The sequence below is a fragment of the Mandrillus leucophaeus genome, unplaced genomic scaffold, assembly GCF_000951045.1.
Source record: "Mandrillus leucophaeus isolate KB7577 unplaced genomic scaffold, Mleu.le_1.0 Scaffold518, whole genome shotgun sequence".
Classification (NCBI taxonomy): Eukaryota; Metazoa; Chordata; class Mammalia; order Primates; family Cercopithecidae; genus Mandrillus; species Mandrillus leucophaeus.
In genome coordinates this window covers 1,769,475-1,782,951 of record NW_012105564.1, presented here as the reverse complement: position 1 = coordinate 1,782,951, position 13,477 = coordinate 1,769,475, and the positions used below count along the sequence as shown (strand labels likewise).

At 39.5% G+C, this 13,477-nt stretch overlaps 1 protein-coding gene across 1 annotated transcript in view; it reads left to right on the top strand.

Annotated features, from left to right (window-relative positions):
* Positions 1-13,477, top strand: part of EML6 (echinoderm microtubule associated protein like 6) — a 264,728-nt gene that overhangs the window by 163,283 nt on the left and 87,968 nt on the right. Inside the window, exons 19-20 of the mRNA XM_011996533.1 lie at positions 74-179; positions 8,131-8,224. Of these exons, the coding sequence (XP_011851923.1) occupies positions 74-179; positions 8,131-8,224 (200 nt within the window). The remainder of the gene's footprint in view (positions 1-73; positions 180-8,130; positions 8,225-13,477) is intronic.

Below are 13,477 nucleotides of genomic sequence, written 5' to 3'. Positions count from 1 at the left end.
TTGGACTGTAAGGAACAAAATCTTTGTTAGTATAACTTATTAGTAGTTAATAACAGTCATCCTGTTATTAAAGGTTGGAAGAGATGCTGCTATTCATGTGTGGGACACACAAACTCTAAAATGTCTGTCGCTATTGAAAGGACAACATCAGAGAGGAGTGTGTGCGCTTGATTTTTCAGGTAAGGCCCAGAGTCATTGACACATGGTTCTACATTGAGAGAGAGACACACACAGAGAGAGTGTGCGTGCACACGCGTGTGTGTGTGTGTATTTAAACATGCTCCCACTTAGTTGTTCTTTTTGTATTGAAGTGCAAGCTCTTTGTATGCCAGCTACCCACTCTTAGACTGGGAATCATACATGGGAATACCTCATCGAAAAATGTGGCCTTTAGGTTACACACCCCTTCCCATCTTCTTCATTTTCTCTCTCCCAAGTCATTACCCAGAGCTCACACTGTGTTCTGTATTTGCTTGAGCAATTTGAAATCCAGAGCAGCTGTTGCTGTTGACTTAGTCGCAAATGTCTGGCAGTGACTTAGAACATCAATTTCATCTCTCCAAATAAGTGGGAGCACATCACTTCTGATTGAAAATACAAAGTACTAGAGAGAAGGCTGCAAATTCTCTGCAGAGGGTCACTTTACAACATTGGTATTTTGGAAATAACTTTTATGTTGAAAAAATAGAACTGAAGTTTTCATCTTAATTTAAAATTTGAACACAGTATCATAAAAAATAACTGAAGAGAGTAAGTTCCTTTAGAGTGAGTTTTCTCAAGCTAGTGTTTGAGAATGAAGGCCTATCACAAAAAGTATTTCTACCTAGAAATTTTTAATAATCAAACTGTAGAAATTTTTAATAATCAAACTGTAGAAATTAGATCAATAGAAAAAGAATTCTAGACTTTCTACAGAAAGCTATTTTTATAATTTTTTTCTAAATTTTATTCAAGTGCTTAATAAGTATAACACGTGTAATATTAAATTCCATGACTCCACAAGCCTGATCTCTCTTCCCTATCCCTTCCTCTCCCTGTTCAAGCCCTCACTCCCTCTCATCTATACCATGGTAGTCATGCTGGTCTCTGATTCTATCCCACTTCCTCAGTCCATCCTACCCTCTTCTGGAGTCTCCCAGAAGCACAGTTACCATTGCCACCACATGGATTCCCCTTGGTTGGCTGACTCAGTGTGGAGCCCTTGGGACATCCATGGCCTTCCCTGATCTGGCCTTAACCTTCCTTAGCAGTATTTTTAACCCACCAGCCCTTAGTGCTCCTTCACGTCTCTCTAACTGTGGAGGCTACATGTACTCTTGCCCTTCTTTTGCCTGTGTTCTTTGCTCATGCTGTTCTAATGTGTCTTTTCAAATCCTCCCATCCTTTAAGGTCAAGCTGGAAGTTTTCTCTTCCAACTTTACAGGGAGAAATAACCTGTCCTTTTTTCTGCATCCCTTTTTTTCTGCATCCCTTAGCCCTTTGTTGTCATTGCTCTTATGGCACCCATTGTTCTTGTGGCACTCCATGTGGCACGTAGTTATTTGTGTCAGCATCTCCCATGCATTTCACACACAGTAAACTACTTGGCAGCAAATCCCATCTCTCTGCTCCCCACTGCACATGTCATACTGCTGTGCAAATAGAAGCTACTAAAAAAGTGTGAATGACTAAATGAACAAATGAGGTTCTGCTTCATGCACTTTATCTTGCCTTTCCCTATTACTGCTAGAATTTTACAATATAAACCACGTTTGGGTGAAAACTACCTTCATTAGCTGACAAATGCAACATGGGGCAATTTTTAGTTTTTGTAACAGGCTTGTTCTCACATACTGTAAATTACTCTAGAAATCTGAGCTGCTGTATCATTATTAGAAGTTATTCAGTGCCTTCGGTGATTATTAAATTAGTAAAAATCAAGGCTAAACAGTTCATGCTCTACACTGGTGACGTGAGGTAGGAGAAGGCGTAAGTGTCAAGGGAGAGAGAACTCCGCATACCCCCTGCCAGCTGAATAACACACTCAGTAATTCACTCAATAAACAGTGAATACAAAGTCCACACTCCCGGAAGTTCGATGGACATGCAGTTTTAAAATAGATGTGCCATATGTCACTGATAAAGCAGTGACACCTAAAACTGTAATTTTAGTTTCAATATGATTGTATTTCAAAGATGTGGATGAATTCCTTCTGCTTTTTGTTCTCCATAGTTCCACTCCTCAGTGGCCAAACTGCCCTTTTGCTAAAATTAATTTTGCTAGCAGACATGTATGTGTATACTCAATATAAGTAATTAATATGCTTTAGAAGAGTGGTAAAATGCCCATTAAAGTAGCAAAAATAAATAACAACAGCTAAATGTTTACCACATTATTGGGAATCCAATATATTCATACTCTTGGCAGCACTGAAAATTGACTCAATCCTAGCGAACAATCTGGCAATGTATGATAAAGCTGTAATTCAAAATGACAAGTATGAAGACTGTATTTTATGCACATTTCAATGTATCAGGATGAAAGAAAAAACTGAACTCAAAACACCATCTATCACTGATTGCAAATGAAAATGTGCATATGTGTATTAGCATATAAACAAAGTGGCCAGAAATTTAGAGTAATATAAATAGAATTTAATCATTAGGTTATTTCCTCCATAGAGTTGATTAATTTTCTATTTTTTAAAATCCAAATAATTAGCCCATGTTATTTAAATACCTTTGGAGGAAGAGATTAGCAGATCAAAGACATTAATTATGAGTTGAGTTCATAGCAATAAGCTGATCCCCTGTAATGTGGCCTCTGCATTTCAGATAGCTAACATTTCTTCTGGACTTATTAGTATTATAGAAGAAAGAACAAGAAGTTAAGTGAGCTTAGAAACCTTTTTCCCATAAGACAGCCCTTCAGATCAGTGCCTGGGTAGAGAAATGAGATACTCTGGAGGAGGTGAGGAGCCCGATTCTGTAACTGCTTCTAATTCCCATCTTGGGCAAATAAATTCCCAAACATGAAATATTTGTGCATAAGAAGGGTATTTCAGTATTTTAACAATACAGTCTCCATTCCCCAGGTAACAATCACTGGGAAAGAGCCCATTTTTCAGCAAGTGTGTTGCTTGTGATTATGGAAATTCACCTTTTTGACTTATAGGTTAAGGAGTATGTCAATATGTAAATGGTAGAAAGGAATCTGATAGCTTTAGAAAGTACTAATATTAAGGACTATTGTGGAAAAACTTTCACTGATACGTGATTCATTACCATGAATGGTTACATGCAGATGAACTGTAGTCATTGACTGGGGGTTGGGGTAGGGGAGTGGGGACCTGTGGTGACTCCTGAAAGTGTGAGCTGAGGCCTGTTTGGTTTAATTTCTATCGGTAGCAGTCTGTTACAATAATATAGTTTGAGTCTTAAACCCCTGCACCACTTTATAGGCCGAGAATGGAGATCCTGAAGTTTGGTGATGTGGCCTGGGTAAAAGTCAGCAGTGGCCGATCCAAAGGCAGAACCCAGGTCCATTGCGAGAGCCACCAGGCCTGGGTTTGACAGCAGGCGGGAGGCATGCCAAGAGTTCTCCTCGGTGTCAGGCCTCCTCCGGCCCCTTCCCTTTGCTGGTGCTAGTGTGTATACTTGGCAAGAGTGTCATGTCCGGGTATGCAGGCTCACTTTCCGCTCCCTGTGCCCTCCAGTAAGCATGTCCATTTGTCCCTCCCACCCTCCACTGTAACTGTGGAGTAGACATGGTGGTGCATAGAGGCCCTCACGTGGAACAGCCCCAAGTGAAGAGAGATCCCGTTCTAAAACAGCCGAGAAACACACACTTACCTGAAGTATGAGCAAGGGCAACTAACGCTACCTTCTTTTGGAAACTGATAGAAAAGTGAGTAGCTCAAGTAGAAATGTTGAAAGAGGAGACTACATAGACCTCCTTGTTTAACCATGTAAACAGGGCACTGACGTGACACTCATCAGTGATGATTTAGCTAGTGCTCCATCTGTGTGCCTCAGTACCCCTGTCGCTGCCCATCTCTTAGGAGTTAGCTCATTTGGGGGGTTTTGTGGGCACCTACTGATAGTGTGCTTGTCTCTTACTAGAGAATAAATTGTCCTGGATATATAAAGCAGGCAAACAGTGCGAAAATTAGACAACTGAGGATTTAGATTGTTCTTGCCACTTTTCGAAAGCAAACAAAAGACATTTTTAATCAAAAACATTTCTTGGGACAGAATTTGTAACTGGGCTACAAGGACAAGGAGGAATGAATTTGTATTATCTCAGTTGAGAACCTCTTTTAACTCAGTATTTATTACTGTCCGGGAAAGGGGAACCATTTTTGTTTTGTGCTTGCCGTGAGGGAAGTGCTTCCGCATGAGTAGAAGACCAGATTAGAAATAGAAAAGGTCAACCACATAAATATTTTCTAGCTTAAATATCAACCATATAATTTTTTTAAACCTTCATAGAATAATGCTGATTTCCATAAGAGCACATCTGAGACTTGATTTCATTGTGTTCAATAGAAAACCTATGCATTTTTTATGAGCCCTGAATAGAGTGACCAACTCATAATTGTCTGAATAAAACTTTTTCTAATTCACCCTTTACTGTTGACATTAAATGCCTTCCTATTATTTCTGGACTATGTCACAAACATCCATAATTAATGCATGCTGTAACTGGAAAGATGTGAAAGGACATTACCTAAGACACTAAAAACATGGCTAAAAATAAAAAACTCCAACTAACTGTCCAGAGAGTAGATTTCCAAAGCAAGACCAAGCCTTACAGGGAAAGTGAGAACTGGGAGAGTAAAAATGTAGCCAATTTTACTTCCAAACTGTGTAGTATATACACAGAAATAGCCCATATCGGCAGAACTCAGGGAAGTCAGTATCCCAAAGAAGAGGTATGGTTGTTGAGGTGCCTCAAGGTTTGCACTGCTGCTTCCATTGCTACCACAATCAAAATACCTTTTTTGGTTTAGAAAGGTGGTGCAACAGTGAGGATAAGCTGAGAGAGTCTTGCAGAAATTCTCCTAAAATAAAAGCTCACCTCCTACAACCCCAAAATCAGCTTACCCTTAGGCCTTCTTCAGATGACATAAAACTTTATTATTTTAAATGTATTTGTGCTTGCATTCCAAGAAGAACATATAACTACACAGATTTGAAAAGAAAACGTGAAATACAGTCAGTGAATGCAACAAGACATTGAATATTTGTGCAGTGTTTTTGAAATGAATAATTTTTAAAAAATTTGTTTATAATTAACACATAATTGCAAATGTTTACAGAGTATAATGTGACATTTCAGTACGTATTTATATTGTGTATTGACCAAATCAGAATAGCTGTCACATCCATCACCTCAAACATTTATCATTTCTTTGTGGTGATAACATTCAAGATCTTCTTTTCTAGCTATTTTGAAATATACAACACAGTATTAGCTATAGTCACCTTAATATGTAATGTAACACCAGAACTTACTCTTCCTAACTGTAACTTTGTACTCACTCTTTACTCATCATCCAAAAACAAAATTTTTTTTTTGAGACAAGTTCTCACTGTGTCACCCAGGCTGAAGTGCAGTGGCACGATCATGGCTCACTGCAGCCTGAACCTCCTGAGCTCAATCGATTCTCCCATGTCAGCCTCCCTAGTAGCTGGGACTACAGATACACACCACCACACTTAGCTCGTTTTTTTTGTATTTTTTATAGAGACTGGGTTTTGTCATGTTGCCCAGGCTGATCACCAACTCCTGGGCTCAAGGGATTCACCTGCCTTAGCCTCCCAAAGTGTTGGGATTACAGATGTGAGCCACTGCACTTGGCCAAAATCTTTATAGCTATATAACATAGTACATTCCATTTCAATTTATACCATCCATAGGCATATTCTGTCTTTATCTTCCTCCTCCTCATCAATGTCACCAGTATCATCAACATTCATTGAAAGCTTGATTAGTGTGAGGCTTACAAAGGAAGTGTGATAAGATTATTATAAGCCTCAAAAGAGGTTATGATCTTAAAGAGAGAAAACACCAATAAAAATAAAATCAAACACAGAGGCATGCCAACATAAAAACAACCAGGCCATAGCAAGAGCTGTGGAAAAAGTAATGTTGGTAATGAATAGGAAGTCATTACTAGTTCCTTCTCCTAAATGCAAACAGAGGGACCTTGCCCAATTTAAAGCCTGGTAACCTTTAAGCATAAGGGGGTATCATTGGTTGTGATTTGAAAGACATAATTTATAATAATCACCTGGTGGTGATTTAGCCCTTAAGGAAAGTGTTAATGTCTTCATCTAATACTACAGCCGAGTAGCTTGAAAAAGTCGTGTAACTTTCAAATCCTTGCCTCATACTTAATAGTGATGGAGGGTTGGAGAGGATTCGGTTTGTTAAACCAGACTTTTTCTTTCTCTGACTTTCCTTTGTCCAGAAAAGGAGGAGGAGACTACCATTTCCAGTTGGTTGGAGAAGGGTCTCTTGCACAAGCAAGGGCCCTCGAAGCATGGGCATTGGTTAGCATTTGAGATGAGGTTGCCAGATTGAGCCAACAAAATTATGGGGTTGCCAGATTGAGCCAACAAAATTATAGGAAGCTCAATTAAATTAGAGTTTCAGGTAAATAATTTTTGTCATAAGTATATTCCATGCAAAATAAGGATAAATATGTAATATATATATAAATATTGCATGGGACATACTTGTACTAAGAAATTAGTTACTGCTTACCTGAAATGCCAGTTTAACAAGGTTTTCTGTATTTTACCTGGCAACCCTAATTTGGGGTCTACTGCAGGTCTGCCTTTGAAAATACCAGTTGAGACCTCCGAATGGACTGGCAGACCTGGGAGAGGCAATTTATCACAGACCTGTGTTGCTTTACCCTCATAGCTGGCCCTTGGTAGTCAGAGAAAGAGCCCTGATATACTGACACAGGATGAGCTTGATCACTCGTCTCCTAGCAACCGCACAGCTAGTGGAAGGGAGGCTGCTGACCCAGGGATGCTTCTGTGTTGAATCTAGCCTTGCAAGGAGGCAGCAAAGGAAAGGCTTATTGACTATACCTCTTCTTTTGTCTTGAAGGGAAAAAGCAAATTAACTGTTTTTATTTGAAATTTAATTGTGCATTCAGTATATTTTTAAAACAATTTTTGGGAAAATAACCTAAATGTCCAAATTATAGTAATCATGGATAATTATTATTCTTTTAGAGAAATAAATTGTCCTGGAAATGTAAAGCAGACAAGTGATGCGAAAACTGACAATAAGCAGTTATACATAGGGATTTACAATAATCTATTCTTGCCAGTTTTCTAAACAATTATAAGTAATATTTAATACTAAAGGAAAATGTTCATGATATAATAGATGAAGAAAGACTGGATAACCTGTTTAGTATGATTCTGGTATTGTTTTTTTCTAAGCACATTTATGTAAAGACTGCTAGGATATATATCAAATGTAAGCCTAGAAATTTGGAAGATTTAAAATTTTTCTGTATCCATATTTTCTAAATTTCCTATAACAAGCACACTATATTTGAGATAGGGAACATAAAATTTTTTAATTGTAAAATCATCTTTTGAAAGAATTTTTTAAGTTAAATTTAGTTTCTGTAATATTCCTAACTTGGAGAGTTAACCCAGTTTTTAGAGCTGAAAATAGTCTCAGGGTCACAAAGCCAAGTGGCACCTCAAGTAAATGTCATGAGATTTGTTTGTCACAAAATAGAAGAAAGTTTTTGTAGCTTACCTGAGAGTCTCTCTCTAGCTCTGTGTCTCAGAATGTCAGGTGGGCAATTTACTTCTGCAGCCCAGTGTGCATCAGGAAGCTCGGCTGTCTCTAGTCTTGCATTCCATTGAGTGAGGTCCATTTAGTATATGATACCTCTAATGTATTAAAATATAATAATTGTACATGTTTATAGAGTATAGTGTGATGTTTCAGTACATGTATACATTGTGTAATCAAGTCAGGGCAGCTATCACATCCGTCACCTCAAACAGTTATCAATTCTTAAGATCAATTACTTATTCCTCTTTATAGTATATGAAATGTTTTGTTTTTTTCATGGAAGAAATTTTGACATTTGTGTTGTTTTCATACAGCCGATGGAAAATGTCTGGTGTCGGTTGGTTTAGACGATTTTCACAGTATTGTATTTTGGGACTGGAAAAAGGGAGAAAAGATAGCCACAACAAGGTAAGAAGCTGCCGGGATCTTATGGTATCCTGCTGATATCATGGTTTAGTAAAGGTCAATCGTTTTCATTTTCTGGTAAGATTTCATCTTCAAACTCAGGTGAAACTCATGTAGAAAGCTTAGCACCTAAGTGAAAAAGTACTGCAGTGTTTCATGGTGGCAAACCTGACTTAGAGCAGGTAATGTTTGTTGCGGTGAATCAGAAAATTCCGAAATCCTCTGCAGAGAGTCGTTCGCCGCTTCATTTTGAGTGATCTGTGTAATCTGTATCAAAGCATTTCGGCAATACAAAAGGAGCCTTTCTCAGGCTGGTGCCTTGCCCCTTGTTTTTCCTCTGTCCTAGCATCTGGTGAAGGATTGTCAATGTCATCAGAGTCAGAAGCACCGTTTGTCATGAGGCTGCAGCATGCTGGGAAGGAGGCCCCACTGAGTGCATCTGCCACTTGCTTTCAAAGCAGGCAAATTGTTTCCCTAATCTCCCGTCTTATAAATAGATTTTTTGAGACCGACTGCTGTTTATAGACCACCTGTCCTCCCTTACCCCAGCCTTCCTGCCTGCTGATTCAGCGCTAAGTCTGAACATGACTTTCCATTCCTGCTTGCATTGAGCTCAGCTGTTTGCCCAACCCTGATCAGGGGTCAAAATAGTTGGCAGCCAAGACCCAGCAATACAATTTGTTGCCCAGGCGTGTTGTCAGTGTACCTCCCCGTTCTTCCCTGCATTAATGATGTCCTTTCTAGCTTGCAATATAAAATCATTTTGAAGTTAATAGCCTTGAATCCCAATATTCACTTTTTAAATTAATATTTTCCTCTACAATATTAAATAGGAAAAAAGGTTTGTGGGAATTTAATGAAAGAAGATGTATAAATTGCTAGAGACCCGGAGGAGCAGCAGATGGAGGCTTGAGGACTCCAGCTGACCATCTTAGGAGAAAAAGAGAAGCTTTTCTGGTGACTGCTGTTGAGATTGAATTCTTGGCAACAAATGGCAGCTCATAAATCTGCCTGCCCAAGTGGTTTTCCTTTTGGTCTTTCTTTCTACTATTCCTCACTGTCATTCTCCTCCCTTCTAGTACTCAGATTCAGCTTCTCATCAGAACTCTGTTTCCCCGCTAGACTAAAATACAGAATTTAATATTTCTGATAATATACCACCTGCCTCTACAGATAATTTCAGGGAAAGCACATGTCTGGATTTCAAAAGCAACAGAAATGCAATTTTCCTGCTAGAAAACGCTCTGCAGCTGTGGGTGGCTCACCAGTTTTATGACAGAAACATTAATAGAAATGGAAGAAAGAAATATTTCTTAATATTAAAATAGTATATATTTTATATACTTGATGGATAGTGTTACTGCTTCTATTTAACACAAAGTTGACTTAACACCATTATATTAATAACACAATTTATATTTGGAATCGCTTCTAAGCCTTATGACACATTCCCAAAACAAGACACCTGCAGAATTGCCCAGGAGAACATTTTGGATTGACATTAACCAGTGCTATTTCCAAGGAAGAATATCAAGGATTAAAGTTCTTTGGAAGAATAGTAGATTTTGCATTAATAAGTAAATAAAAGTTATGTAAATATCTATTTGCATAATATTAACAATGATACATATTTACATAAATACACGAGAAATTTAGACGAATAAATAAAACTTACATTTGTGGCCTTAGAGTGCTTAAGTAGATAGAAACTTTTAAAGACAGGAGGCCATGCACCATGGCTCACGTCTGTAATCCCAGCACTTTGTGAGACTGAGGCGGGCGGATCTCCTAAGGGTCAGGAGTTCGAGACTAGCCTGGCCAACATGGTGAAACCCTGTCTCTACTGCAAATATAAAAATTAGCCAGGTACGGTGGCGGGCACCTGTAATCTCAGCTACTCGGGAGTCTGAGGCAGGAAAATCACCTGTACCTGGGAGGCAGAGATTGCAGTGAGCCACGATTGCGCCACTACACTCCAGCCTGGGCAACGGGGCAAGACTCCATCTCAAAAAAAAAAAAAAAAAAAAAATTTAAACAGGGACATGATAGAAGTGACAAGTAATCAACTGAATGATACCTTGCTTCCAGGGTCATCTAAGCTCCCAAGAGGGCCTAATTCACAGAGAAACTGATTCACACCTACCCCTCATTTTTCACTTCTGTGTCTCGATCACTGCCAGCCTCATTTATAGAGCAAGGCTGAACAAGAAACCTGCTTCTGGCTGACTGTGCTGTTTTAGCAAGGGTGATTGTTCTGTACCACTCGTCGCCCAGGAGGTGAGGTTTCTCCACAGAGGGGGAGCATGTTTGGTAGCTGTGGTGGCATCGTCAGCTGTGCTGCTGGTGGCCGTGGTGACATGTGCCAGCTGTACACCCGGGCACTCAGAAGTTGCTCCTCCCCCGATTGGTGAGAATATTTTAAATGAACCTACTCTTTAGCAGCTCACAGAAACTAGAGAAATTCAGAATTGGACCATAGAGATCTTATTTACAAGATACCCTAGATTTTATTTACAAGATCTCTGTGAGACTGAATCCAATCTATTTAAACAATTTCCCCGCATGCATCTTTGCTAATTTTTATGAGTGATTTAGGTTACCTCCATTACAAATGAATTTTTCAGTCTTTTTTTTCCCCCTAAAGATCATTCCAATTTTAGTCTAGTATACAAGTAGCCCATTTAAGAACCAAGGCTGATCTCGTATAGGAGTAATTACAGGGCCTAACATCACTGTCAATCAGGGCAGAATAATGTGACGATTAATCAGGTACATCTGTGCTCCTTTAGTTGGACTTGTGTTGCTCTGGTAATGTGACTGGGGAACAATGACTAATTACAGACACATTTCATCTCAGAGTTTGAACAGCAGGGATCTTGGACAAAAAAGAATTATCAATAAGAACACTTCCAAGGCCAGTCTGAAAGTTTTGCTGCTAGAAAGCTGAGGGACACACTGTAGGCCTGCATATGGCAGGCGTATTGAACTTCCAAGTAATCGCTTCTGTATTAGCTTCGTCACTTCATCTATTTTAGGTCCCTACCTTTACATGCACTTAATGACTATGATAGTCTCCTGTATACCATATGGGCCCCTTTTCTTTTTCACTTTCTTTTTTAAAATAACACTTATTCTTTCCTCTGTTTTGCAAAAATTGTATGATCATTATAGAAAAATTAGCAGAGAAAAGCACTTAAAAAAAGGAAAATCATCTATAATCCTACTACCCAGATGTAGCCATGGTTAACATTTTAGCGTGTATCTTGTAGTATGTATTTTTCTAGTATTTGTATTCATTTTTATTTACATGTAGGGTATTGTGCATGTGCTCTGTAACTGGCTCTTTTCACTAATACATCGTCTCACTGTGTTCTAATTTGTTTCCTGTTTTATTCTATATTTTGAGCCAATTTAAATTTTTTTTGGAGATAGAGTATATGTATCAAACACTCATCAGTCTTCCTGTTAAAGGCTACTGCCACAGAAAGGGAGAACCAAATTACACCCAGGACTGGGCCTCTGTGCAAACAGAGGAGTTCTGAATGGACAATATGGAAACCAAGTCACCCAGTGTGCAGTTGCCCTTGGCCTCTGGAAGAGGCTCCTTCCTTCGTGCTTGCTGATGGGGTTTATGTGGCCCCATGCGGTGAATCCCTTGTGATGGGGCATGAGGAATTGTCCAGTGTTAGGACAGCAGCACAGTGTGTAAGTTCTTATTCTCACCATCTAAGGTCTGACAAACTCTTTGCATTTTGTTTTGCTTATACATACACACATGCACGTGTGTGCACACACACACCTACACTTAAAGGCAACTTCCCTACAAGTATAACATGTGTGTAAAAGAAAAATGAGAGGTATGCAATGTGTTCTTTATTTAGATGCTGACATTAGCTAAACATGTACATGCCATCCTTAGCCACTTTAGCTACAACAGAAATAACATCGGTGTTTTTATGACAACAAAAACTCTCACCCAAACTCAAAGTGCTTTTTCTGTTTTCTCACTCAACGACAGTCAACACAGAAGACTTCTGTGACCAAACTTGCGGAGATTTCTCCCCACCAACAAGCAAATAATTCTGTGACAGACACTAGCTGAGTATTTTCTAGTTCCGTTCTATTCTGACTCTGTCTACCTGGGGGTAGCCTCAGATCCCACAGGTTGAGGGCTCAGTTTCTGAGGCTGTGCCCCTCATCCCACCTTGGGTTTCATTAATTTGCTGGAGTCGCTCAGAGAACTCAGACGTACTTACTTCATTTACCACGTTATTACAGAGGATGTTACAAAGGTTATGGATGGAAAGCTATATAGGGCAAGGCACATGGGAAGGGGCACAGAGCTTCCATGGCCTCCCTGCGTGCACCTTCCTCCAGGGATCTCCTTGTGTTCAGCTATCTAGAAGTTCTCCAAACCCTGTCCTTTGGGGTTTTTAATGGAGGCTTCATTACATAGGCATGGTTGATATACTCACTGGCGATGGGTGAGCAACTTAACTTTTGATCCCTCTCCCTTCCCTGAAGGTCAGGAATGGGGCTGCAAGTCCCAACCCTCTATTACTGCTTTGGTCTTTCTGGTGACCAGCTCCCATCCTGAAGCTACCTCTGGACTGGCAGCCATCAAGTCAATCATGAGCATACAAGAAGACCTCACTGGAGATCCTAAGGATTGTAGGAGTTGTATGCCAGGAAATGGAGGGGGAGAATTGAAGACCCCATACGTATTTTGTAATATCACAATGGCACTAAGAAATTAGATGGAAACTAAAAAGTTCTCACATAAAAAGGTTTTTGTAAATGTTTGACATTGTATAGATACAAGGAAACAATCTTTTATCTCTAGGAAATATAATTTGCTATATCTGTTCTTTATTTTCATTTTGGTTTTCTCTAGTCTCTCTAAAGTATATATGAATGATTTTGAATCTAGGGGGATTTTCCTCCAATCAAGAAATCACTGGGCTGGGCATGGTGGCTCACGCCTATAATCCCAGCACTTTGGGAGGCCGAGGCAGGTGGATCACTTGAGGTCAGGAGTTCCAGGTCAGCCTGGTCAACATGGCAAAACCCCGTCTCTACTAAAAATACAAAAAATTAGCTGGGCATGGTGGCGTGCACCTGTAGTCCCAGCTACTTGGGAGGCTGAGGCATGAGACTCATCTGAGTCTGGGAAGTGGAGGTTGCAGTGATCCCAGATTGCACCACTGCACTCCAGCCTGAGTGACAGAGTAAGAATCTGTCTCAAAAAAAGAGAAA